Source organism: Poromitra crassiceps (assembly GCF_964638095.1).
Source record: "Poromitra crassiceps genome assembly, chromosome: 19".
NCBI classification, from domain to species: Eukaryota; Metazoa; Chordata; class Actinopteri; order Beryciformes; family Melamphaidae; genus Poromitra; species Poromitra crassiceps.
The window spans coordinates 23,462,882-23,490,327 of record NC_139646.1 but is presented as its reverse complement, the minus strand read 5'-3'; the positions used below and the strand labels follow the sequence as shown (position 1 = coordinate 23,490,327).

General features: G+C 47.3%; 1 protein-coding gene across 1 annotated transcript; it reads left to right on the top strand.

Annotated features, from left to right (window-relative positions):
* Positions 1–453: 453 nt before the first annotated feature.
* prr36a (proline rich 36a) lies at positions 454–24,981 on the top strand (the record flags this gene model as incomplete). Its single annotated transcript, XM_083655855.1, has 6 exons — positions 454–730; positions 1,291–1,378; positions 18,705–18,901; positions 19,117–21,930; positions 23,804–24,114; positions 24,304–24,981. 6 exons carry the CDS (start codon positions 454–456, stop codon positions 24,979–24,981), a joined length of 4,365 nt encoding a protein of 1,454 aa, XP_083511981.1.
* Between the last annotated feature and the right edge of the window lie 2,465 nt (positions 24,982–27,446).

Sequence of the window (27,446 nt, the reverse complement as noted above, 5' to 3'; positions counted from 1 at the left end):
TTAGACATTAACCCTGCTTTTGTTCTTTTACAGGATATTCTATTGTGAGAGCAGCCAGGCTGGTGTATTGTCTTGAGTGGGACCCTCTGGATCTGGTTAGCACCAGCGCTAACGCCGGCGTCCACACCTTAGGAGGGGATGAAACCTGATGGGGTTACCATTGAAACCATGGAACCCACTGAAGCTACAGCCGGAGCAGAGCCCTCCTTATCCCAGGGCGCGGCGGCCATGCAGGACCAAATGACGGAACAAGCCCTGTCCGCGTCACAGCCCGAGGAAGCTGCAGGCGCCGGAGCGCCTCCTGCTGCTCAGGAGGCCAGTGGCAACGGCACGTCTGCTGCAGCAGACTCCAGAGCCAAGCCAAAAGCTGCTGTGGCTAAAGTAAAGCCTGCAGTCAAGAGCGCAGCAGCTTCTGGTTCCAGCTCACGGCCGGGTTCTGCCCCCAACCACACCATGAATGGGGTCAACCCCTCCAACAACGTCCCAGCAAAGACTGCTAAACCAACAACCACAGCAGGGGCATCGGCAAGCGGGGCAGTACCTAAAAGGCCAATGGCTTCTTCCACAGTGCCGATCCAAACTAAGAGGCCTAACAGGAAGACTCTTGGACCTGCTTGGAATCACAATTCGACTGTTCCTGTCGCGGATCATCCAGGACTGTTGTTTAAGCCTAAGAAGACGATGGCAACCGCACACCCTAATGGACTCGGAGCCAGACCCAAAACCACAGGTGAGTCTAAATAGGGTAGTTCTACTCCGACCTGAATTAAATAATAATGCTTAAGCCTAGGGCTGCTCGATTATGGCAAAATAATCACGATTATTTTTGACTGATATTGCGATCACGATTATTTAACGCGATTACTCATTGACGTTGGCAAAATCATTTATTGAACTTGAAAAAACTTTTTACTGAATTTCTTTTCAATTTTAATACAATTTAATTGAAAAACAAAAAAATATATAAATAAATAGCCTAACTAAAATAAATAATATACAAAAAATAATTATTTTATCTCTATTATCTTGTTTTCATAATTGTGGGAAACTGAGATTGAGATTAAAATTAGATTAATTGCACAGCCCTACTTAAGCCATGCAGTGTGTTTTGAATAACCTTATCTTAATTCTTAATTAAAAAAAATACATATCGTTGAGGTTGTTCAAAGAATCCGTTAAACTAAAGTGTATGCATTTTGATATATTGAATGAACCAGTGAGATTGTGAGTACTCTTCCTCTCCCGCTGCCATGCACTCACATTTTCTGACTCTTTTTCCCTCTTGTCTAGTTCCTGCGGCCAGCAGACTGGCTACATCCACTGCTTCCAAATCCACCACAGCCAAAGCTGATAGGCCAGCCGTTTCCAAGACGACCAGGTATGCCAACCTATCATAACAGCAGGCCACAGGCCATGAAAAGTGACCTTGAAGCCATCAAACGCATGCATTCAAACAAAGTCGATATCCATATTTATTCACAATAGAGCATTTCTCTCTCTCTCTCTCTCTCTCTCTCTCTCTCTCTCTCTCTCTCTCTCTCTCTCTCTCTCTCTCTCTCTCTCTCTCTCACTGTCATACACAATATATCATTCGCCTTCTGAGATCTGGAGCCAACTCACACATCAGGCATCCTCCTTACCAACTGGATGAGGGGATGACTTGTTTATGTTGGTGGCCCTGAAAGGGAACGGCGGAGAGCGGTCGTCCATTGTGGCGTTTGGGCCGTTATTGGGTTGGGTTTCGCTTCAAGAGTGTGAGTCATGCTAGCAGAAATAACCTGAGACAGAGGGCCTGAACAGAGCCAGTGATACTGAAGAACTACGGCTTTGTCCCGTATAGACCCCCCTGGCTCAAGCTCATCCCCCCCCCCCCCCCCCCCCCCCCCAGGGCCGAGAGCTATTGACTCGGATCATAATCCTTCTCATACCGGGCTGGTGGTTTGGATAGGGAGTGCTCCAGTTGGACGAACCTTGTCCCAAAAGGCCGTTTTTGGCACTTTTCTGCCCTCTCAAATGGTCGTTTTGGCTGCTCCGGAATTTGACCGGGTCATTTCACAATAAAGGCCTGTTACTTGAAAGTCACACATTTCAACCGTCTAAAACAGCTGTAGGTATTGACTTTGACTGTTCTGTCTAACGTTTGTTTTATTTCAAATTGTCAAGGGAAGAGATGGAAGCAAGTTATTCACCAAGATTCAAAGTGGCAACAAAGGATTGTTCTAGACTAGAATCTTAACTTTTTTTCTTTTTACTTGATTGGTAATAGTAGTGTAAATTAGGTTAGTCTAAGCCTTAGACTAACCTAATTTACACTAGTGTCGTGCACTGAGAGGCCTGATTAGATTCACTCTCCACTTCTCTTAATGTTGTTCACTGAGAGGCCTGATTAGATTCACTCTCCACTTCTCTTAGTGTTGTGCACTGAGAGGCCTGATTAGATTCACTCTCCACTTCTCTTAGTGTCGTGCACTGAGAGGCCTGATTAGATTCACTCTCCACTTCTCTTAATGTTGTTCACTGAGAGGCCTGATTAGATTCACTCTCCACTTCTCTTAGTGTTGTGCACTGAGAGGCCTGATTAGATTCACTCTCCACTTCTCTTAGTGTTGTGCACTGAGAGACCTGATTAGATTCACTCTCCACTTCTCTTAGTGTTGTGCACTGAGAGACCTGATTAGATTCACTCTCCACTTCTCTTAGTGTTGTGCACTGAGAGACCTGATTAGATTCACTCTCCACTTCTCTTAGTGTTGTGCACTGAGAGGCCTGATTAGATTCACTCTCCACTTCTCTTAGTGTTGTGCACTGAGAGACCTGATTAGATTCACTCTCCACTTCTCTTAGTGTTGTGCACTGAGATACCTGATTAGATTCACTCTCCACTTCTCTTAGTGTTGTGCACTGAGAGGCCTGATTAGATTCACTCTCCACTTCTTAGTGTTGTGCACTGAGAGGCCTGATTAGATTCACTCTCCACTTCTCTTAGTGTTGTGCACTGAGAGACCTGATTAGATTCACTCTCCACTTCTCTTAGTGTTGTGCACTGAGAGGCCTGATTAGATTCACTCTCCACTTCTCTTAGTGTTGTGCACTGAGAGACCTGATTAGATTCACTCTCCACTTCTCTTAGTGTTGTGCACTGAGAGACCTGATTAGATTCACTCTCCACTTCTCTTAGTGTTGTGCACTGAGAGACCTGATTAGATTCACTCTCCACTTCTCTTAGTGTTGTGCACTGAGAGGCCTGATTAGATTCACTCTCCACTTCTCTTAGTGTTGTGCACTGAGAGGCCTGATTAGATTCACTCTCCACTTCTTAGTGTTGTGCACTGAGAGACCTGATTAGATTCACTCTCCACTTCTTAGTGTTGTGCACTGAGAGACCTGATTAGATTCACTCTCCACTTCTCTTAGTGTTGTGCACTGAGAGGCCTGATTAGATTCACTCTCCACTTCTTAGTGTTGTGCACTGAGAGACCTGATTAGATTCACTCTCCACTTCTTAGTGTTGTGCACTGAGAGGCCTGATTAGATTCACTCTCCACTTCTCTTAGTGTTGTGCACTGAGAGACCTGATTAGATTCACTCTCCACTTCTTAGTGTTGTGCACTGAGAGACCTGATTAGATTCACTCTCCACTTCTCTTAGTGTTGTGCACTGAGAGACCTGATTAGATTCACTCTCCACTTCTTAGTGTTGTGCACTGAGAGGCCTGATTAGATTCACTCTCCACTTCTCTTAGTGTTGTGCACTGAGAGACCTGATTAGATTCACTCTCCACTTCTCTTAGTGTTGTTCACTGAGAGACCTGATTAGATTCACTCTCCACTTCTCTTAGTGTTGTGCACTGAGAGACCTGATTAGATCCACTCTCCACTTCTCTTAGTGTCGTGCACTGAGAGGCCTGATTAGATTCACTCTCCACTTCTCTTAGTGTTGTGCACTGAGAGACCTGATTAGATTCACTCTCCACTTCTTAGTGTTGTGCACTGAGAGACCTGATTAGATTCACTCTCCACTTCTCTTAGTGTTGTGCACTGAGAGGCCTGATTAGATTCACTCTCTACTTCTCTTAGTGTTGTGCACTGAGAGGCCTGATTAGATCCACTCTCCACTAGGGATCTCACAATATATCGTCCCACATAGGGATGCAGCGGTATACCGTTTGAAGGTATACCGTGGTTTGAAAACGTCACGGTATCAAAACCACTAAGATTTGCCGTCATACCTTCCCCACGGTATCAGCTGTTTCCCCAAAACAAAGTGCCCAGGTCGCTTGCAGAGTACAGCTTACCCCTGGCTGCATGCATAGCTAGACTAGAGCACAGAAGAGAGGAGCCGCAAGGACCCCCCTGAACGTTCCCCCATCTAAAAAGACGACGTCGGCTGTATGGGAATATTTTGGCTATTGTAAAAACACAAATGGTCCGCAATACCGTGAAACCGTGGTATTTTTGTCCAAGGTTATCATACCGTCAAAAACTTATACCGCTGCATCCCTAGTCCCACAATATATCGCGATATCAAAACGTGACAATATGTATCGTTGAGATGAAATCTCATATCGTGAGAAAAAGAAGCTGAACATGGTGGCACTGATCTGCATCTGATTGCATGCTCGCTCTCCTTTTCATTGCTTTGTTTGAACAGACGAGGGACGTTACAGACACGGAGGATGAAAATGGTGAAATTACTCAAAATTAGCGTGGAGGATGCCCCCTCAAATTACAAATCGATCGCAAAAAAGAATTGTTAAAATATCGTATCGTATCGTTATCGTGAACCCAATATCGTGTATCGTATCGTGAACTGAGTGTATCGTGACACCCCTACTCTCCACTTCTTAGTGTTGTGCACTGAGAGGCCTGATTAGATCCACTCTCCACTTCTCTTCCTTCTTAATGCTCTCTTATTAAATAAAGGAAATTGATGTCTGACACAGCACAGGAGGATGATGCCCCCACCTGCAATACACAGCTATTTGTGCGCACACACCAGGGCTACAAATAACCATTATTTTCATTATCGATTAATCTGTTAATAATTTACTCCATTAACTCATTGAGTGCCAGCCACTTTTGGAGAACGGAAGCTCCCAGTGCCAGAGTTTCAGAGCGTTTTCAGTGATATCTCGAGGCCCACAGAATATTGTGTGATATGACTATGTAAACACCGAACACGCACAAAGAACGAGGAGACTCTCTTCTATCATCTGCAAAAAAAAGTTTATTGATATCATTTTCCGTTCTTTAGTTATGAGCCGGAGAAGATAGGCTGTTTTGAGCAAAAAGACAGGTTTCAAATTATAAGCCGAGATATTCAGCCTTTTGTGAAATGAAGCATTTCAAGCACATTCACTGACTCTAGCTAATATTTTCTGATGTAGTGACGTGGTGTAGTTCTGTGGAGCCTGCGTGCCCCACCCCCCTCTCCCCCCCTCAGCTGCAAACTCCTCCCCACACGCACCCAGTCTATTTTCGGAGCCTCCGTTTTTGCGCCGGGCGGCTCCCGGGCGGCTCCCAGCGCGACAAGGAAATGCCAAACGGGACTGCAGGGAAAGGTTTGGCCCTTCGGCGTCGGGTGCTGCCTTTCTGGCGGGTAATCGTGTGGAGAAACTATATGCAGACAGACAGACAGAGGCAGAGGAGCTCAGTTGTGGGCGCGGATTGACTGATGTTCGCAACCAACTTCAGCTGCAGACAGAGCAATCTATATGGCTCTGGCTGCAGCATGCATCGGTTTCTGTTTGATCACATCTTTTTCCTGCAGTTTTCCGGACCTTTCTGTAATCTGGAGAGCACTGTCGCCACCTAATGAGTCCGTAAAATAGGTTATACGCCTTCAATAGCTCCCATATTTGTACAGGAGATGCCTGATGCTTTGATCCACGTCCCACCGTCAAAAAACGCAATTGACGAACATACTCGTCCTTGGCACTCTACGTTACTAAACGAAATGACGAACATACTCGTCCATGGCACTCAATGAGTTAATCGATTAGTCATTTGGTCTATTAAATGTCACAAAATGGTGAAAACTGTCAATCACTTTTTTCCACAAAGCGCAAGATGACATCCTCAAATGTTGTCTTTTGTCTTGACCAACAGTCCACAACCCAAAGACAATCAGTTTAGCATCATAGAAGACTAAAGAAACCAGAAAATAAAAAAAATTAAGAAGCTGGAACGAAATAATTTTAGTATTTTTCTTCTTAAAAATTGGTCAAAACGGGGGTCCTTGAGGGGGTTTCAGGGGGTCCCCAGCAAAAAGGGGAATAATTGATCTACCGTAAATTCCGGACTATAAGACGCACCGGTGTATAAGCCGCGGGACCAAAATTGACTATTTTTTTCTTCTATAAGCCGCACCGGACTATAAGCCGCGGGTGTTTTGATGTTTAATTACCATATGAAAGGGTTCGTGCACAGAGAGGAATGTCGGGAAAGAGATCGCTGTTTGGGGAAGCTCCCATTTATTAACATTTCAACAAAACAAAACAAAAGTCAGGTCACTAATCCCCAGACAAAATCACACAACAATAGGCTACCGTATATGTGCAGCAAACCTGTAACCAGAGAAGTCAAGTCACTAATCCTCGTCTTCCTCTTCTTCCTGCGTACTGAAACCACCAAAGTCCTCATCTTCAGTGTCGGAAACGAACAGGTTCAGGGTGGCTTCGTCAACCACTCTCCTCTCTCCTTCAGGTGCCATGGCACGAGTCCGATACCTCACGAGTCCGACACCTCACGAGTCCGAAAAAAGAGGCTAACTTCCCCCAGACCCTAACCCAAAACCTAACCTCTCCCACCCCCACGCCTAAACCTAACATCCCCCAGACCCTAACCCAAAACCTAACCTCTCCCACCCCCACGCCTAAACCTAACCTCCCCCAGACCCTAACCCAAAACCATGAGGTGTCGGACTCGTGAGGTATCGGACTCGTGAGGTATCGGACTAGGGGGCAGTCCCCGTGGCGTCATCCTCTTCATCCCGCAGCAGTCCAGCGTTTTGGAACCCGTTGGTAATTGTGGATGTTTTCACACTCCTATAATATTCCGTGATCTTCCTTTGTGTGAATTCGCCGAAGTTTGTGATTTTCTCCTGATAGTCGGGAGGGAGTTGTTCAGTAGTTCTCCCCCGGACGGACAGTCCCTTTTGCCCAGGTTACGCGCGGCTGCTCTGTTTGATCGGCGGCTGCTCTCTTTTAATGCGAGATTGACTGCTTTCAACTTGAAAGCTGCCTCGTGTGAATTTCTGCGTACCTTCCCCATGGTAAGTGAGAGTGTTGCTTCTACTGCTCGTCTTGTTGTGAATATTCCTTGATCTTCCTTTGTGTGAATTCGCCGAAGTTTGTGATTTTCTCCTGGTAGTCGGGGGAGGGAGTTGTTGCCCGAGTGGCCGTTTGCTTACCGTAATTACCATATGTAAGTGGTCACGCACAGAGGGGATTGTCGGGAAGAGATGGCTGTTTGAGGAAGCTCCCATTTACCGTATTACAACATTTCAACAAAACAACATAACACAACACCACCGTTGTTTATTTTTACAGTGCACACAGTGTCCGCGGTGTGGTGAAAAGAGGGCAAGAGAGGAAATTAAAACAGAAGTGGATTTATAGTTAGAAAGAGTGCTAAAAAAGAGAGATTTTTTTTTTTTTTTTTTTTTTTCTGAAAAAATCCATAGATAAGACGCACCGTTATATAAGCCGCAGGGGCCAAAAAACGGGAAAAAAGCCGCGGCTTATAGTCCGGAATTTACGGTAACTACAATTCCATCCTTAAGTAACACAATGACAGAATGTAGGACTATTTTGGTCATGGATTTCATCCCCTTTCTGTAATGAAACATCTAAAAGCAAAGAATCTTATCAGATGGGGGCCGGTGGTTTAATTTGTGTCAGTTTATCCATCGTTGACATGAAAAAGTGGACTAATCAACTAATGATTGCAGCGCTAGGTACACACCTGTTTATCTGCCTCACCCCCTTGATTTGTATTAGAGAGATGGCTACACACACTTCAATTTGCATATGGCTAACCTCATGCTGCTCTCTCTATGTTGGATTTGCCTAGAGTAGCCATCATCTCTATTTTCATGTAGTATTTAGTATCGCGGTACCATGTGGACTTTAAGGGGACAAGCTGCTTTTATCTTTCCTGTGTCATTCGTTTGTGTGCGTGCAATAGATAGAGAGTTCCAGGAAGTAAGGTCCTGGATTAAGCAGTACTGTCGAGTTGCAGCAAAATGGACAGTTTGTGTTGTACTTTGAAAGTTTTTTTTTTTTTTTTTTTATCAAATTGTACATTATCAGCTTTATTTTAGCATTCAAAAGTAGTGCGAGACCCCTTCCTGGCTGTTCATTGGCTAAAGAGTCACACATTTTGGTCCTCTGCTGACGCCACTCTATCTCTAAATTGCTCTGCGGTAGACAAGCTCATCCTCTCAATTATGCAGATGAGGCATTTCAAGTGCAGGAGTCAGGTTACACTTTAGCTCCACATGGTGACTTTGTTCCCTTGGACACGGCACCAGACACTCTCTGTTCTGCTTGAGACGGACACAAGCAGATAGCCAGACAGTAGCAGCAGCAGCAGGTGTCTGTCTGCCCTTGTGGAAAGTGTGTGCCTGTGAGTGTGTGTTGCATTTCCAGCCAGCGGCCAAGTCGGTGGTGTGTGATGAATCCTCTTTAATGACAGAAGCAGTGGTGTGCATTGCAATAGAGCCAAAGTCGACGTCACTTCCGGCTTAGGCATATGCACCAAGAGATTTAATTTGCTATTTGTTTTTCCTTAGACATTTTGTAAAATGCCTATAAAAAATAGTTTTAGTTAGTCAAACTAAATGATTCAGGTATATTTAGAAACAGTAGAGACCATAGAACATTTCACTCTAACCAAAACGTTAAAAAAAACAGCATTTTCTATTTTTTATTTTTTGTCTGAAATGTTCTACTGTATATTCTCTCCTGATTCTAAATACAGCTGAATCGCTCGGTTTCACCAAGTAAAACTATTTCTATAAGCATTTTATGAAATGTGTATGAGAAAATAAATGGCAGATGAAATCTCTTGGTGCATATGCCTAAACCGGAAGTGGGCGTGACTTTGGCTCTCTGACCGTGTGTTGTGTTCATGCTGGCTCCTAGGCACATCCAGACGGTGACACCAGCAGACCTTCTCTCAGCCAGAGTGGTGACTTGCTGTTTTGGTATTAGTCACGACTATCTGAAGATGCCCTGTACAATCACATAACCTTACATCAGTGCACGGATTCAATGATCCTGTACAATCACATAACCTTACATCAGTGCACGGATTCAATGATCCTGTACAATCACATAACCTTACATCAGTGCACGGATTCAATGATCCTGTACAATCACATAACCTTACATCAGTGCACAGATTCAATGATCCTGTACAATCACATAACCTTACATCAGTGCACGGATTCAATGATCCTGTACAATCACATAACCTTACATCAGTGCACGGATTCAATGATCCTGTACAATCACATAACCTTACATCAGTGCACGGATTCAATGATCCTGTACAATCACATAACCTTACATCAGTGCACGGATTCAATGATCCTGTACAATCACATAACCTTACATCAGTGCACAGATTCAATGATCCTGTACAATCACATAACCTTACATCAGTGCACGGATTCAATGATCCTGTACAATCACATAACCTTACATCAGTGCACGGATTCAATGATCCTGTACAATCACATAACCTTACATCAGTGCACAGATTCAATGATCCTGTACAATCACATAACCTTACATCAGTGCACGGATTCAATGATCCTGTACAATCACATAACCTTACATCAGTGCACGGATTCAATGATCCTGTACAATCACATAACCTTACATCAGTGCACGGATTCAATGATAGCATTTTGCCCTTGTTGTACTCTCAACCCTACTACATTCTAACAGCGCTCTTGTCACTGATACTACGGCAGTCACTGTTGGACAAAGTTCTCATACACTGGTAAAAAAATAATCACAATATCACATTTTTCCCTTGTACCCTTCAGGCGCGGAATCCTCAATTTACTATTGGTCCATCTGATGGACCTTAACGAGAATACTGTACTAATTTATAAATATTTTAATTTTAAATTTTTGACTGTTTATAATTCATTGGTAACTTCTTCCCTAATACCTCATACCAACATTTCATACCTATTCGAATTTTAACCCCTCAAATGCCAGTGTACAGTAAGTACAGTAAAAAAAAAAAAGTACCGGTACATAAAAAAAAAAAAGTGATTTTTTTTTCCATTTCCATAAAGACAAACTGGCTTTGGGTCTGATATTATGGGCAGGTTGGGGTGTTTTACAAAAGTCACCACTGCAAGATGCCTAGTATCAAAGATTCGCAGGCATGATGTCACAATAGCTATGACATCACTAGCCTATGACATCATCAGTGATGTCATGAGATGATTTTTTGTCAATAATATGTCACTGATGACATTACTGATGATGTCACAGACATTGTGACATCATCAGTGGGTTTTTGTATTTTTTGTGATTTTTTGTAAAAATAGTATTTTTTCATATTTTGAGCCAAAAATCCAAAAAGCGCATGTTTTGGACTTCCAGCCATTTTCCCCAAAAAACACAAACGAGCTCTAGTCCAGCATCTATCCTGGTCTAAAGGCTTCAAATCAGTAGTGTGGACTGTCAAATTCAGTTTTCTAATATTTTCCCATCTTTGGCATAGGAATCAGTTATTTTTACATTTCATGTAAACTGTATGGAATTGATTGCTATGCCAAAACTGGGGGAATATGGGGAAATAGGCAAACACATTAGAAACTACAATTTTAACCGCTTGAGTCAAGGTGAGATGTGTAACATCAAGGAAATAATGATTTTTTGAAAAATTTGCTGGAAGTAAAAAAAAAATGTTCTTTTTGTGCAAAATTAACATTGAAATCAATGGGACAACTATGCAATGGACTTTGAGACCATGTAACTCCCCCAAAATTTCTACCAACTCCAAGGTTAGATATTAAGGTCAAAGTTCAAGGTATTTGGTCCAGGATGCCCGCTGAAATAAATGAAATAAATTAATTTTGTAAAAATTTGCTGGGAGTACCAATAGAGTGGTTTCAATGGAAGTCAATGGGTCCATCAGATGGACCAATAGTAAATTGAGGAGTATTTTTGAAAATAGGTCTTAGGATCGTATAAAAATGATAACTATGATGGATTTTTGTCAAATACCCCCAAAAAAATACCTAGCCTTAATTTAAGACCATATACTCAAAAAATGTCGAAACGGCCCATACGCGAATGCAGGAAAAGTCCATCAGATGGACCAGTGGGGTACAAGGGTTAAAGGATCTCTTAAAAAAGATCATAGACAAACAGCCTTAGCTAATAATACCGCTGTTGCTACCACCGGAAAGAACAGTCTCTCTCATGAACTATTACTGTTATTGCCCAAAGGGGAGGAGTGAAATCATATTGGATGTTCTTTACCAGTCCAGAGCTGTTCGTAAAGGGCAAGTGGGATTTGGAGATTGTAGTGAGCTCCTCAAAACATGTGGCTGTACCTATTGGTGCTCGGGGACGGCGAGAGGCTGTGATCAGGTTCAGTAGAGGGAGAAGAATAGTGGTGTACAGTAGAACCCTGTTATTGTGCCCAGCAATGTGGCGGCGCCATTTCAGCGGTGTTACTACTGATGTATTTCAGGGTCTGTTGGCTACCTGGTATTGCGTGTTCGGTAACAGTCCAGAACACATGCAGACGCACGTGTACAGTTTGTCAATCGTTCCCCTAGCCTCTCGTAATCTTGATGGCTAGATGATAGATCACCACCGACCAACTTGGCAGAACTTTGGTGACAGGCGAGGGCGGGCCTCGTTCTCCTCTCCTCCGATGAGAGGAGAAGTGTCTGAGCAATCTGTCTTGTCCACCCCTCCCCCTCTCTCCATCCCCCTTCTTTCTGTCGTCTGTGCATGTACAGTACTGGGTGTGGGACCAGCATGCCCTTGAGTCTCAGCCTAACCTCCATCCAACCATCTGATCATCCTTTTTCATCCATCATTTTGTTGCACCCAGAAACAATTTTTTTTAGTATGTGAGATGAGGTGGACAGGACATTGATTATGGGGCCATATTGCACACCAATCAGTGAGTGAGTTGATGGAAAAAAAAGAAGTCACCATTGGGAGTGGATTGTCGTTTTCAAGAGCAAAATTATCCTGACCCTCCAGAATCTGAATGGGTTGTAAAGGACACGACACGAGATGGAGATTATACCCAGCTCTCGCTGGCCTAGTGCTTAATTCCCTGGTTGTCAAAAATCACAATCCCTTCACAGTGAAGTAAATAAATATACTTTTGAACGTACCCTGTGCAGCCTTCACAGTGAAGTAAATAAATATACTTTTGAACGTACCCTGTGCAGCCTTCACAGTGAAGTAAATAAATATACTTTTGAACTGTCCAGCCTTCACAGTGAAGTAAATAAATATACTTTTGAACTGTCCAGCCTTCACAGTGAAGTAAATAAATATACTTTTGAACTGTCCAGCCTTCACAGTGAAGTAAATAAATATACTTTTGAACTGTGCAGCCTTCACAGTGAAGTAAATAAATATACTTTTGAACTGTGCAGCCTTCACAGTGAAGTAAATCAATATACTTTTGAACTGTGCAGCCTTCACAGTGAAGTAAATAAATACACTTTTGAACTGTCCAGCCTTCACAGTGAAGTAAATAAATATACTTTTGAACTGTGCAGCCTTCACAGTGAAGTAAATAAATATACTTTTGAACTGTGCAGCCTTCACAGTGAAGTAAATAAATATACTTTTGAACTGTGCAGCCTTCACAGTGAAGTAAATAAATATACTTTTGAACTGTGCAGCCTTCACAGTGAAGTAAATAAATATACTTTTGAACTGTGCAGCCTTCACAGTGAAGTAAATAAATATACTTTTGAACTGTGCAGCCTTCACAGTGAAGTAAATAAATATACTTTTGAACTGTCCAGCCTTCACAGTGAAGTAAATAAATATACTTTTGAACTGTGCAGCCTTCACAGTGAAGTAAATAAATATACTTTTGAACTGTGCAGCCTTCACAGTGAAGTAAATAAATATACTATTGAACTGGGCAGCCTTCACAGTGAAGTAAATAAATATACTTTTGAACTGGGCAGCCTTCACAGTGAAGTAAATAAATATACTTTTGAACTGGGCAGCCTTCACAGTGAAGTAAATAAATATACTTTTGAACTGGGCAGCCTTCACAGTGAAGTAAATAAATATACTTTTGAACTGTGCAGCCTTCACAGTGAAGTAAATAAATATACTTTTGAACTGTGCAGCCTTCACAGTGAAGTAAATAAATATACTTTTGAACTGTGCAGCCTTCACAGTGAAGTAAATAAATATACTTTTGAACTGTGCAGCCTTCACAGTGAAGTAAATAAATATACTATTGAACTGGGCAGCCTTCACAGTGAAGTAAATAAATATACTTTTGAACTGTGCAGCCTTCACAGTGAAGTAAATAAATATACTATTGAACTGGGCAGCCTTCACAGTGAAGTAAATAAATATACTTTTGAACTGTGCAGCCTTCACAGTGAAGTAAATAAATATACTATTGAACTGGGCAGCCTTCACAGTGAAGTAAATAAATATACTTTTGAACTGTGCAGCCTTCACAGTGAAGTAAATAAATATACTATTGAACTGGGCAGCCTTCACAGTGAAGTAAATAAATATACTTTTGAACTGTGCAGCCTTCACAGGCGAAAAGGATTGACAGTGACTTTCTTCTTGCTCTTCTCTCATCCTCTCTCTCCATTTCCTCCTGTGTCGTCCCGCTGGGGATGAAGCTGTCAATTCTCCCTGCCCATCTTGGCAGGAAGTAGGTTACTGTCCTCACAGAAACAGCCCATGGCATCTATCACTGTGACAGTAGGTACCCAGGGCCTCGCCCATGGCATCTATCACTGTTGATGACAGTAGGTACCCAGGGCCTCGCCCATGGCATCTATCACTGTTGACAGTAGGTACCCAGGGCCTCGTAAGAGCCAACGCTGTCTGCCGAGCTGTTGCTAGGCTCCCGCACTTCATCTAAACCCCACACTGAGTGGCTTCACTTCATCTAAACCCTGCACTGAGTGGCTTCACTTCATCTAAACCCCACACTGAGTGGCTTCACTTCATCTAAACCCTGCACTGAGTGGCTTCACTTCATCTAAACCCTGCACTGAGTGGCTTCACTTCATCTAAACCCCACACTGAGTGGCTTCACTTCATCTAAACCCTGCACTGAGTGGCTTCACTTCATCTAAACCCTGCACTGAGTGGCTTCACTTCATCTAAACCCCACACTGAGTGGCTTCACTTCATCTAAACCCCGCACTGAGTGGCTTCACTTCATCTAAACCCCACACAGAGTGGCTTCACTTCATCTAAACCCCACACTGAGTGGCTTCACTTCATCTAAACCCTGCACTGAGTGGCTTCACTTCATCTAAACCCCACACTGAGTGGCTTCACTTCATCTAAACCCTGCACTGAGTGGCTTCACTTCATCTAAACCCTGCACTGAGTGGCTTCACTTCATCTAAACCCTGCACTGAGTGGCTTCACTTCATCTAAACCCTGCACTGAGTGGCTTCACTTCATCTAAACCCCACACTGAGTGGCTTCACTTCATCTAAACCCTGCACTGAGTGGCTTCACTTCATCTAAACCCCACACTGAGTGGCTTCACTTCATCTAAACCCTGCACTGAGTGGCTTCACTTCATCTAAACCCTGCACTGAGTGGCTTCACTTCATCTAAACCCCGCACTGAGTGGCTTCACTTCATCTAAACACCACACTGAGCGGCTTCAGGCCTACCATCTGTTTGGAGCTAACTGTAGGCCAAGCCAAGCCCCAGGAATGTGTGCTGCTTTCTGGAAGGAGGAGTAAAGCAGCTGGTTTTGGACGGCCTACAAGCCAAACAATGTCTTGTCAGGGTGCTCCGCTTCTATTCGTTGTCTCAGAGGCAGCCTTTGAGCTGGTGATGGTTTGGAGGCGAGAACAGAATGTGTGTGTACTACAGTATGTGCGTACTTGGATTGCATTTGTGTGTAAGAAGAGCTTCCTCCAACAGGGATACCGTGTACCTCCAGGCCAAGCCTCTCTGTCTCCTCTTTGGCTTGATTGAAACTGAATATTTAATCTACAACAGGCTATGCCAAGGGAGTCTAGCTGCCCAGCTGTGTTTCAGAGGGGACAAGAAAAGGGTGGGAGGGATGTGGGGGGATGGGTGGGTGTGGCTTGGCTGAAACTGCCCCTGGTGACACTTTCTATAAAGAGGCAAAGTGAACGTCACTTCCTGCTTTTCTCCCTGTACCAGTGCTGGAAAAATATGAATGGCGGTGAATAACGTAACTTTTTTTTTATCCCGTTTGAATTGTACTTTTTTGTCAATTTAAAACATAACTTTGCATGTCAAGAAAGTCGCAGTTTATCGCCAAACTGTTGCACTATAAGTTATAAATCAGAAAGACTACATACACTGTCGCCTAAGTGACGTCACTTTCTCTACCGGTAAAGCGGAAGACCGGCGACATGCCACGAGCTTCCACGAGCTATGTAGTTTCTATACGAAACTAATCACTACATTTCAGTTTGACGACATGGTCACGTGAGTTGTCGCATACAGAAGCTCCTTATGCGTGTGATGCAACTTGATTTCAAAATCGGTTAGGAGTTTATAACGCCTGTAATCTGAACCTAGTTGCAACAAAGAAAGCCCGTAAAATGTATCAGTGACTCGACCCTCTGCCGACCTTTGCCCTTAGGAAGACCTCTCGTTATGTCGTTAAAATCCCATAAACAGCCGTGTAGCGCCTCACATCCTCCCTTTGGGGTGTGTTTTGTATTGATTCAAGCCCTCTGCTGGCAGCAAATGTAATCCATACTAATACAGCAGCAACAGAACCACCAGCAGCCACCCAGGAACTAGTGTGTGCAGTCCAGGCATGTGTGGCTAGCAACTCCTCCCTGTGCCCTCCCTCTGGATCAAACCATACGAGTTATGACCTCATCGAGTTATGACCTCATCATGGAGCCATGGAAGGAGGGGTTGGGGTTGTATGAGGAGAACGTGTCTGTGGCCTCCCCTTGCCCTCTCACTTCCTGCTCTCCTCTGCATCTTTATTCCACCCTCTCTCTCGCCATTTGGTGCTTCAGTCTCACTCACTCTCCCCTTTTAGAGCAGCCCTCAATTATCCCCACTGCAGGATCAGAGATATGACCCCGCACACTGCAGGATCAAAGATATGACCCCACACACTGCAGGATCAAAGATATGACCCCACACACTGCAGGATCAGAGATATGACCCCACACACTGCAGGATCAGAGATATGACCCCACACACTGCAGGATCAAAGATATGACCCCACACACTGCAGGATCAGAGATATGACCCCACACACTGCAGGATCAAAGATATGACCCCACACACTGCAGGATATGACCCCACACACTGCAGGATCAGAGATATGACCCCACACACTGCAGGGTCAAAGATATGACCCCACACACTGCAGGATATGACCCCACACACTGCAGGATCAGAGATATGACCCCACACACTGCAGGGTCAAAGATATGACCCCACACACTGCAGGATCAGATATATGACCCCACACACTGCAGGATCAGAGATATGACCCCACACACTGCAGGATCAGAGATATGACCCCACACACTGCAGGATCAGAGATATGACCCCACACACTGCAGGATCAAAGATATGACCCCACACACTGCAGGATCAAAGATATGACCCCACACACTGCATCATCAGAGATATGACCCCACACACTGCAGGATCAAAGATATGACCCCACACACTGCAGGATCAGAGATATGACCCCACACACTGCAGGATCAGAGATATGACCCCACACACTGCAGGATATGACCCCACACACTGCAGGATCAGAGAGATGAAACCTGGCTGTTACTGAACCTCTGTTGTTGTTATTTGCTGTATCCTCCCCCTCATTCCATATGATTGTTTTCCTTCCCTCCATCTGTCACCGCTACTCTTTTCATTGTCTTCAACCTCAGAAGTTCAGACTTGGGTCTTTTCTCTGGCCCCATGTCACATTGTATTCTTGCGTATAACCATTTTTCATCCAGTGCTCATTTCGTCTGTGTGCTTCACATCACAAACTCTTGGGTCTAATAGCAGCCAATTACAATGATGTTCCAGTGCCTTGAGTCCATGTCTGCCCAGTGATTGCTTGATCTTGGGGAAACAAATGGCCATTGTAATGCTTAATGTGGGAGAGGCATCTGTGTGCGCGCATGTTACTCCACTACAAGCCCTCCAACTCTCCGTCTGCATTGTCAATTCATGTCTGCAGCACCGGGCGCCTCAGTAGCAGAGCGAGCGCAGGAAGCTAGGTCAGGTCTGGAGTGATTGGATGGATTAGCACAGTGTCTCTCACGTAAGAAGCCCTCTAGACTGGAGGAGTGTGCTAGCAGCTTAATAGAGGATCAAACTTAGTCTATCTTTGCTATCATCCTCCCCCACCTGCTGTATCTGTGCTCGGTCACCATCCCCCTCTCCTTAAGTCTCACCGCCGCTACCACTCTTTCCCTCGCCTCTCTTCTCCACCCTTCTTTTCTCTCCTTCCTCCGCCATCTCTTTCCTTTTCATCTACCATTAGCTCCATTATTTTCCCTCATTCCTCCCCATCGCTCTTTTCCCATCTTGGCACTCATCACCGCTCTTTGCCTCCTTAATTCTGGGCCCTCCTGTCTCCTCCCCTCCTGTCTCCTCCCCTCCTGTCTTCACCCCTCCTGTCTTCTCCCCTCCTGTCTCCTCCCCTCCTGTCTTCTCCCCTCCTGTCTCCTCCCCTCCTGTCTTCTCCCCTCCTGTCTTCTCCCCTCCTGTCTCCTCCCCTCCTGTCTTCTCCCCTCCTGTCTTCACCCCTCCTGTCTTCTCCCCTCCTGTCTCCTCCCCTCCTGTCTTCTCCCCTCCCATCACTCTTTCTCTCTCCCTCTCAAGCATTGCTCCTTTCAGCCTCCCTTCCCCCTTGATGTGGATTAGAGAATCACCAAGAGATGCATTCTAGTGGGGCAACATAGATGAGGCTTTGTTAATGGGATCCTGCTGGAGTTCAAATTGCTTTGTGGTCACATTAGGAGAGGTCATGTATTCATGGTTATGCATGTAGCCGAGGAGCATCACTTTTTCTCAGTCAGGTCTTTTGGAAAGAGGAAGTCATTGTATGCGTTGGGGATGGGCATTTTGAATCAATTTCCATAATCGAAATTCGGGGGAAATCTGTGAATTCCCCATGTTCAAAACAGTGTTGTTGGCACAAAGGGCCCCGCCCAGCCACAAAACTATAGACTATACGAAGCTCCACCTCACGTTAGTCAGCTGTGCAATGGAGTGGGGCGAGGAGGAACGAATTCCACCCAAACCTAGTCCGCAAAAACAAAACAATAATCGATAAAAAGTCCACATGATCAAATTCATTCCTCAACGATCAATTATCGATTATTGATGAACATCCCTAGTATGCGTCATGAGCCACAATAATAAAGCTGTTTTTGTTGTTGCTGTTATTGAAATGTTTTTTTTTTCTCGTTTTCAATGTGTCACTAAAGCATTATTTTTCCTCCTCCAGGCCTGCCACTGTTCCCTCTCGATATGCAACCTCCACATACAGACCGACTGTTGCTGGTGCTGGGACTACCACAGCTACAAGCAAGCCCTCCACCACTGCAACTGCCAAAGCTGCTGCTTCCAGAGTCACCACAGCACCCTCTGCTGGCAGGACCACTGCCGCACAGCCACCCAAAAATGTTGCTGCTGCGAAGAAAGGTAGAGGCGTTATGTGTTTGATTGGTATTTCTGTGTGTTGCATAATAGCCGACTAGTTGATTGCCTAAACATTTAATGGTAGGAATTCAGTTTAGAATAGTCAGCCTATTGATTGTAATAAAGTTGCGTGAAGGGGTCAATTTCAGTTTGACCAGTATCTCTGAGATGTTTTGGGGGGATTAGGTGAACTGATGTTATTTTTGTCTTTGCTCCAGATGTCAGCAGACCAGCCTCTGCCACAGTGAATAAGAAGCCTGCAACAGCTACAACATCTGCTGCTACCAAAAAACCAGAACCTCCAAAACCTTTCAAGCCAGACTCTAAACGGCCTGTTCCCGCAAAGGGAGGAGATCCCAAAACACAAGAGCACATGAAACCTACTCCCACAAGGAAAGCTGCACGGCCCCCTGCTCTTAACAGACTGCCCCTGGGCCGGACCCCGCCTGCCTCGCCAGCCAACAGACTTGCGGGCGGCGGCACCCCTCAGGCAAAACGTACCCCCAAACCCACCCAGGCTGTTCCGCCTTTCATTGCCAAGAAGACAGGGCTTTCCAATTCTTCCACAGATGTAGCACAGACTGCTGCTGCTGTCACTGCGGTGGCTGCCACACCACGCCGCCACGCACCCACCACGGCAGCACCCGCGGCAGCACCACCCGCCACGGCAGCACCCGCGGCAGCAGCACCCGCGGCAGCAGCACCCGCTGCAGCAGCACTTACTGACGCAGCACCCGCCATGGCAGCACCCGCGGAAGCAGCACTCGCTGCCGCAGCACCCGCCGCGGCAGCACCCGCTGCCGCAGCACCCGCCACGGCAGCACCCGCGGCAGCAGCACCCGGCACAGTAGCCGCCATCATTGCTCAGCCGACAGAGGTACTCGCAGAAACACAAGCAGAAGCTGTAGTGGCTTTACCAGAGGCTGTCCAGGACAGTTCTGCTACTCCTTCCCCTCCGAAAAGCCCTGTCAGGACGGCCACCCCTCCAACATCTCCAACCCTGGACCTGGTAGAAAGCTGCTCTGCTTCACTAACGGCTCAACAGCAGATCTCTGTCCCAGTCGAGGCTACCCTCCCGCCAGTGCTCTCCCCTCCAGAACTATCGGAGGAGCATGTTCTTCTGATACCGGACCAAACTGCCTCCGCACCTACAGCCTCTCCAACGGCCACAGTTGCCACACCTCAGGTGGTTTCTCCCTCCAATCTCAATGAGGAGGAGGAGGATGAAGAGGAGGAGAGGGAAGGCAGTCAGCAGGTTTCTGTGTCAGAAATGAGTGGGACGACCCAGCCCACTGAGGAGTCTCGTCCTGGGTCGGCCGGCCTTGTGGGCGGCGGCTCTGCTTGGCGGGCGGCCGGGGGCTTTTTCTCTGAGCTGGACTCTGAGGAGGTAAGCGGCAGCCAGCAGGGGGCGTCAGAGCTGAGTGCCCCTGGTGTCCTGGAGGGCACGGAGAGCATGGACGATCTGGGAGACGCCAGTCTTAAAGGAGCCATCGACATGGAAGGAGCCTCTGCAGGTTCTCCGGACTTTGAGAAGGTTCCTGAGATACCAGTCAATGATTTTGAGGAGGATGAAGATGACGAGGATGACGATAGGTATGTGTGTGACATGGACGTGGGCTCAGAGCGGGCGGATGACCTGCAGAGGCCCAGGCATGACAATGAGGTGGATGATGAGGATGATGACGAAGATGTGGACATGGCCAGTGAGGGTGTGACGGAGAGTGGGCTGGAAAGCTACGGGAACGCGGATGAGGATGACTTTGCTGAGGATGAAAGGTTGGACAACCTGAACCGGGTTACCCAGCCACCCCCTCCCCCTCATCTGCTGCCCTCGCCCCCATACCCTCCCCCTCCTCTGCTGCCCTCGGCCCCAGCCGCTCAGTTGGACCAGCTACCCCCTCCCCCTCCTGTGCTGCCCTCGGCCCCAGCCGCTCAGTGGGACCAGCCCAACCCCTTCGCTGATGCCTGGAAACAGCCTGTTCAGCCACAGCAGCCCTTTGAGCATGCCCAGCCCATGCAGGCAGCCCCAGCTAGCCCTTCCACAGACCCCTGGCAAGCAGACTCAGAGACCCCTACCCAGTCCCCGGCCCGGGCCTGGCTCGATCCTAACTCTGCTCCCTTTGTCCCCCAAAACCAAGACCTTTCCTATCAATCCTCAGTCCAGAATGAGCCACAAAAACCAGAGGCTTACATGGACCAATCCAGCACAGTCCCTATGCAGACGCTGGCCCCAGCTCCCCTCTCTGCCCCGGGAATGTCCCTGTCCAGCACCGTGAGCAGCGAGACCAGCACACCCGAGGAGCTCTGCGAAGACAACCGAGAGGGGATGCTCCAGCTCCAAACCCAGGCTGCCCAAGCCCTGGTGCTGTCTCTGCAACCCCAACTGGAGGACCAGGACCTGGGCATCCACTTGGAGATGGGGGACAGGGAGGCTGAGGCGGAGACCCTGCCTGCTGATGAGGTCCTGGGTGGCCCCGCAACTGCCCCCACCTCCATCCCCTCCTCCTCCTCCTCCTCCTCCTCCTCAGCAACGGAGGATGAGGCCAGTGACACGGAGGGAGAAGCTCAGTTGGAGGAGCCTTTGGACGGCCAACTGAATGTCACCTTTGAGCCCTACCTGTCTGCCATGGCAGAATGGGAGGAGGAGGTAGACGGTGGCGTCGGAGAAGACACCCTGACACCTTCGGCTAACTCGGTGGCCCCTTGGGGCTTTGACACAACCACAGCGTCAAACTCCAACGTCCAGTCCACAGGCGAGAGCTGCACCAGGCGCCCCGGTATCGTCTCCCTGGAGGAGCTGCCTGCCTGCCACCGCCAGGAGCCTCCGGGCCAGCCGTGTGCAGCAGAGCAGCACTACATGCAGTGTGGGAAGGAGGAAGCGGAGGCGGCGGAGGACATGCGGGTGGAGGCGTCGGGGTCGGACGAAGCCCCGGATCGTTCTTTATCCCGCCAGCAACCAGAGGACGGCGCCGAAGAGCCCCAACCGCCCTACTACTCCGCTATCTGTGAAAAGACTGAGAACTCTTTCGCAGGTAACGTATAGTTCTCATCTCCCTCAAAGCCCAAGCAATGTCCCCCTACCTCCCTCTGGCCCCATCCCAACTCCCCCCCCCCCCCGCCCTCACCCCAAATACAATCCCGCTGTTGTAGTTCTTGTCGTCAGTGTTTGTCCTGGACCTAATCATCAAAGTTCAACTAGAAATCAGAGGGCAAAAATAAATGGAAGGAATGCAATAAGAGGAGACAGCAGTGCCACTTCCGTCTATCATTTCCATTATATGGCTTAAACTCCTGTATGTGCAATACTATTTACTCTTACTGTGTGTGTGTGTGTGTGTGTGTGCGCCTATGTTTTTGGTTTCTGTTTTAATTAACACTGCATATCCAGCCACCCTGAACTGGCATGGATTGTCTGCAGCTCTTAAAGCTGCATTATGTCTGTGCATCATTCTTGAATAAAGCTTTGAATAAAGATGATTATGTTTTTCTACCATCAAGTGCTTCTCTTCCCGGACAGTTTTATTGACATGGGGGGGGACTGGGAGAGTGGAGTGTGCGGCTCTTTTTCTGTGTGCAAGGCAAACCATCAGACACCACTGCCATTCATTTCAATGGGTGTCTGTCAAACATTTTGCCAGCTGCTTTACAGACGTCAATATAATGCAGACACATAGCCTACACCCATTGATACCTGATGCAGCATTTGTGTGTGTATCCCTTTAAGACCGCAAAATGTGTCACGCGGTCTTAAAGGGATACACACACAAATGAGGGATATACACACAAATGCTGAATCAGGTATCAATGGGTTAACCTATCATGTGTCGTACACTCGCGCACAAACTCATACAACAGTTGTGGCTTTCGCTTCCAAAACGGGGGCATAAGAAAAGCTGTGGAACTCATTTACTCATCAGCTCCCCCAGGTCCTTGGCTTGCTCTGTACCAACCCAGTATCTAACTCCGTATCTATCAACCCCAGCAAACTCACTGGAAACCACACAACTAGAGTGATTACCAATAACCATGAGTTGACCCCCCCCACCACCACCCTCTCTCTCATCCACGGATCGAAACGTCAGCGTCTCAAAGCAACCAAGAAGTGTGACATGTCATCGTCCAGTCTCAAGAAGGACACGCCACTCTCTCTCACTCTTACTTTGTATTCTTCTTCCCTCCAGTTCACTCTGGGTGTATATGGCTCTTTGATAGCTCTGCTCCACTGCCTTGTTTCTGCTGCTGCACGGTTTGACAGCACCTTCTTAATGTCAGCATAGCTTCTGCATGTCACTGTGGCAAAATGACTTGACTTGCATCGCATTGGTTTGGTTTGCTCTGTTCATGGTCACACTAGTTGATATAGTGATTGCATATACAGGAAGTTGGCCGCTTCTTTACATACCGAAAAACAACTGATTCACTGGGTCTCTTTTTCAAAGGGTTACAGGTAATAAGGTCACATTTAGGATGTAGAGTTGCTCTCTGCACAGATTGACTAGGCACTGTCTGCCACCACCGCCCTTCATCACCTCTCCTCACCCGGTCACTTGTCACCATTTTCCGGTGTTCACTTTTTTTTCTCTTTTTTTTTACACGAATTCTCTGCCTCCACCCCTTTTACTCGACCCTAACTGTCACTGCTGCACAGCTTGCAAACAATATCACACGGTCACGTTTAGAAAGAATTAACCAGCGATTGCTCGCCCCAAGCTTGTTGCTGTAGCCTACTGGCCGACCTTTGGTCTTAGCTTCACCATGCATCCACTCCTTTCACTAATCCCTCCCCTCTACCACCCCTCTGCTTTTACCCACAATGCACTGCTCTCACTGTCCTGCTGCCTGTGACTCTTTGTTTTATAACCCCACGCTACCGTAATCTTCCTTCCCGCTTCCTTTCACACACAGGCTTCAGTGCGCTTCTGCACCCTCACCGCCGCGACCACCCGGCCTACCCCAGCAGGCCCCACTGCGACATCGTCAAGCCCCACGACCACCACCCGGCCTACCCCAGCAGGCCCTACTGCGACATCGTCAAGCCCCACGTAGGTCTGGCCGTCAGCCCGCCGCCGCCCAGGCTGAGCTGCGCCGACCTCCCGCCCAGGAGCCTCGGGCAACAGGCGCTCAGCCCGCAGCTCCGCCGCCTGGAGCAGCACCAGAGGCAGCTGCTGGAGCTGCAGCAGCGCCGGGAGCAGCAGAACAACAGACCCATGGAGGAGGCGGAGCAGGAGAGGAAGAGGAGGGAGGAGGAGGAGCAGAGGAGGAAGAGGGAGGAGGCCGAGGAGGAGATAAAGAAGAATAAAGAGGAGGAGAGGAGGAGAGAAGAGGAGGAGGAGAGGAAGAGGGAGGAGGAGAACCTGAGGCAAGAGGAGCTGAAGCAGAGGCAGCAGATCCTGCTGTGGCAGCAGGAGCTGGAGCTGCAGCAGGCACAGACAGGCCAATCGGCAGTGCTGCTGTCCCCCTCCTCCGGCCTCTGCACAATCTATGAAGCCCTGGAGAACAGTGACGAAGAGGAGGCCGATGAAGAGGAAGACCGGGTGAAGGAGCTAATAAACCCCGCTGGAGAGCAGAAAGGAAGAGATGCGTTGAATGAACACCTGGACGATTGTCGCGTAAGGGTGACGTCGGATGAAGAAGATCACCACCGAGACTGTTCGCCCCCATACCGGAGCCCTCCTCCCCCGGACTCCCCCCAGAGGCCCGCCGACCCTCGGCGCCCCGACGCCAACGACGACCCCCCCCGGGATGGAGACGACGACGACGACGACGACGGCTCCTCCCCTCCCGAGTCTCCGGAGCGCCCCCCGCCTCTGGACCTGGACTGGGGCAAGAAAGTGGACATCGTGCAGCAGCTGATCAACCAGACGCTGCTGCTGACGGGCGACGGCTGCTCCTCGCTGCTGCTGCTGCCGGGCGGCGGGGGCGGGACGCTGAGCCCGCTGGAGAGCAGCCTGTGGCCCCGCCTCCTGCCCCCGCTCACCCCGCCCTCCGCCACCGTCACCTCGGTCAGCAGCTTCTCCCCGGAGGCGCCCGGGAGCTCGCCGCAGGGCGAGTGGACGGTGGTGGAGCTGGAGACGCATCACTGAGCCGAGGGACTCCAGACACAACCCACGCACACACTTTTGTAATACTCAGTATTGAAACAACACCCATATAGGGAGGGTAATACAAAGTGCTGTCTATACACATGTAAATGCTTGGGGATGCACAGCCTGTATACGGGGTGATATGCACACATAGACATGTCTGCACAGGTGCAACACGTCTACTCTACTGTTATTGCATCATGCACCCGTGAGTGAAGGAGGATTGACTTTTGAAGGACGTGTGCAGGAACTGAACGCAGACACACACACACACACCTGTGCTGCTGTAGAGTCACTGGAGAGACGGAGATTTCTAGATATACCTTCCAAACAAGCACAGACGCACACATCTATCTTAGCTTGGTGGTGCTGAAGTTTAACAGTTGACCGTCCTTGGTGCCCGAAAGGAACTTGGGTGACGTCACTGCCACACACACACACACACACACACACACACACACACATATATATATATATTCTAGGAGACTCAGACAAACACATTGGCTCCCACACTGTAACTCGGCACCTGTCTTACCTCATACCTGCTATCTTACACCACTGCAAACTAAACCATCACATTGACTGGACAACTCAATCCTCTAACACACACACACAGACACACACAAACCAAACCAATACTATTCAATGACTGGCAGAATCCTGTGATTTCTCACTGCTACCGACTACTGAACACTGGAACTGAACACGCATTTTCACACTTTTCTTCCATGCACGCACACACACACACACACACACACACACACACACACACACACACACACCAATGGTGCCAAATGTCCACTGTCAAGCTAAGGTGACTTGACTGATAGGTATGGTTCCTTTCCTTAGTGGTCACTAGTTATTAGGTTTGGTTCCTTCCTTTCCTTAGTGTTCACTAGTTATTAGGTATGGTTCCTTCCTTTCCTTAGTGTTCACTAGTTATTAGGTATGGTTCCTTCCTTTCCTTAGTGGTCACTAGTTATTAGGTATGGTTCCTTCCTTTCCTTAGTGTTCACTAGTTATTAGGTATGGTTCCTTCCTTTCCTTAGTGTTCACTAGTTATTAGGTATGGTTCCTTCCTTTCCTTAGTGTTCACTAGTTATTAGGTATGGTTCCTTCCTTTCCTTAGTGTTCACTAGTTATTAGGTATGGTTCCTTCCTTTCCTTAGTGTTCGCTAGTTATTAGGTATGGTTCCTTCCTTTCCTTAGTGTTCACTAGTTATTAGGTTTGGTTCCTTCCTTTCCTTAGTGGTCACTAGTTATTAGGTATGGTTCCTTCCTTTCCTTAGTGTTCACTAGTTATTATAGCCACTTTGTAGCCAAACCTCTTTACACATGACTGCGCATGTCCTTATCACTGTATTTTCAAACAACACTGGAGATGTCTTGCTACTGATTAGTGCTCCAAGCTAACTGAAGCTCATTTAGCCTGACCGCTAAATCCTGCTTCCCAGGTCTTGGATCAAACTGCACTTGAACAAACCTAAATGCTATTTCACGCTACACATGAAATCCATTGCCTGATCTACGCTTTAGGCGGGTGATTTCCTTTAGGCTAAAAGAGAGGTTGCTTTTTTCAGAGCCTGATCACAAACTCTTTCCCTTTGAGCTACTGGAGTCGGACACTGATGAGTTTTATGATGTCTTAAAAGAAAATGTTACTCTGCTTATAACGGGGTCTGTAGGTGAGCCATACCTGCTATAGGTGCCGATAAAATGAAGTTTATATTCACTGAATAGAATACTGCTGAAGGTTAGAAGTTTTACAGAAGAATTAAATGACAGCTCAATGGTAAGCGTCACCTTTGGGTCTCAGATGTTCGATGATATCGCAGCAGACAGGAGAGAGTTCATGCAAGAATGCAAACCAAACAAGGCCTTGTCGATCACACGGGTCCAAAGACTTTGACTTGAGGAGACGATGACTAACTCTGGGTTGAACCGATACTGCTGTGAGGGTTGGGGGTAGCCTAGGTAAACCCAGCCACCACGTGACCTGCTCTCTCAGTTCCCAGTCACTATCCGACAACCGCAGGAAATCGTTTAACAATGGTGGGATTCCAGACCATAGTGACTGAGAACAGGTCTGAGAGCAGGTCACGTGGGGGATGGGTTTACCCAGGCTAGGTTGGGGGGGGCCTTGACACCATGTCATGGTGGGAGATGGAGTGAGGAGGAGACTAAAGGCGGGGTTACTCCTGGTGTGGGCTGGCTGTCAGGAGGTGATTCTGGCTGGTGGCTGTATATTATCGTTAAAACTGTGATGAACTGCGCTACAGAAGTGTCCATTGTCTTATCTTGTTGTAAATGTCCTATTATGACTGTGCTGTAGGCTGCGTTTATGTCTGTCTTTTGTCTGTAGTGTGTACTGTGTGTGTGTGTGTGTGTGCTCGTCAGTGACGTCTTGATCTGCCTCACTGTACACTATACAAAGTCTTAAGATGAAGGAATTCTTTCAGGGCTCA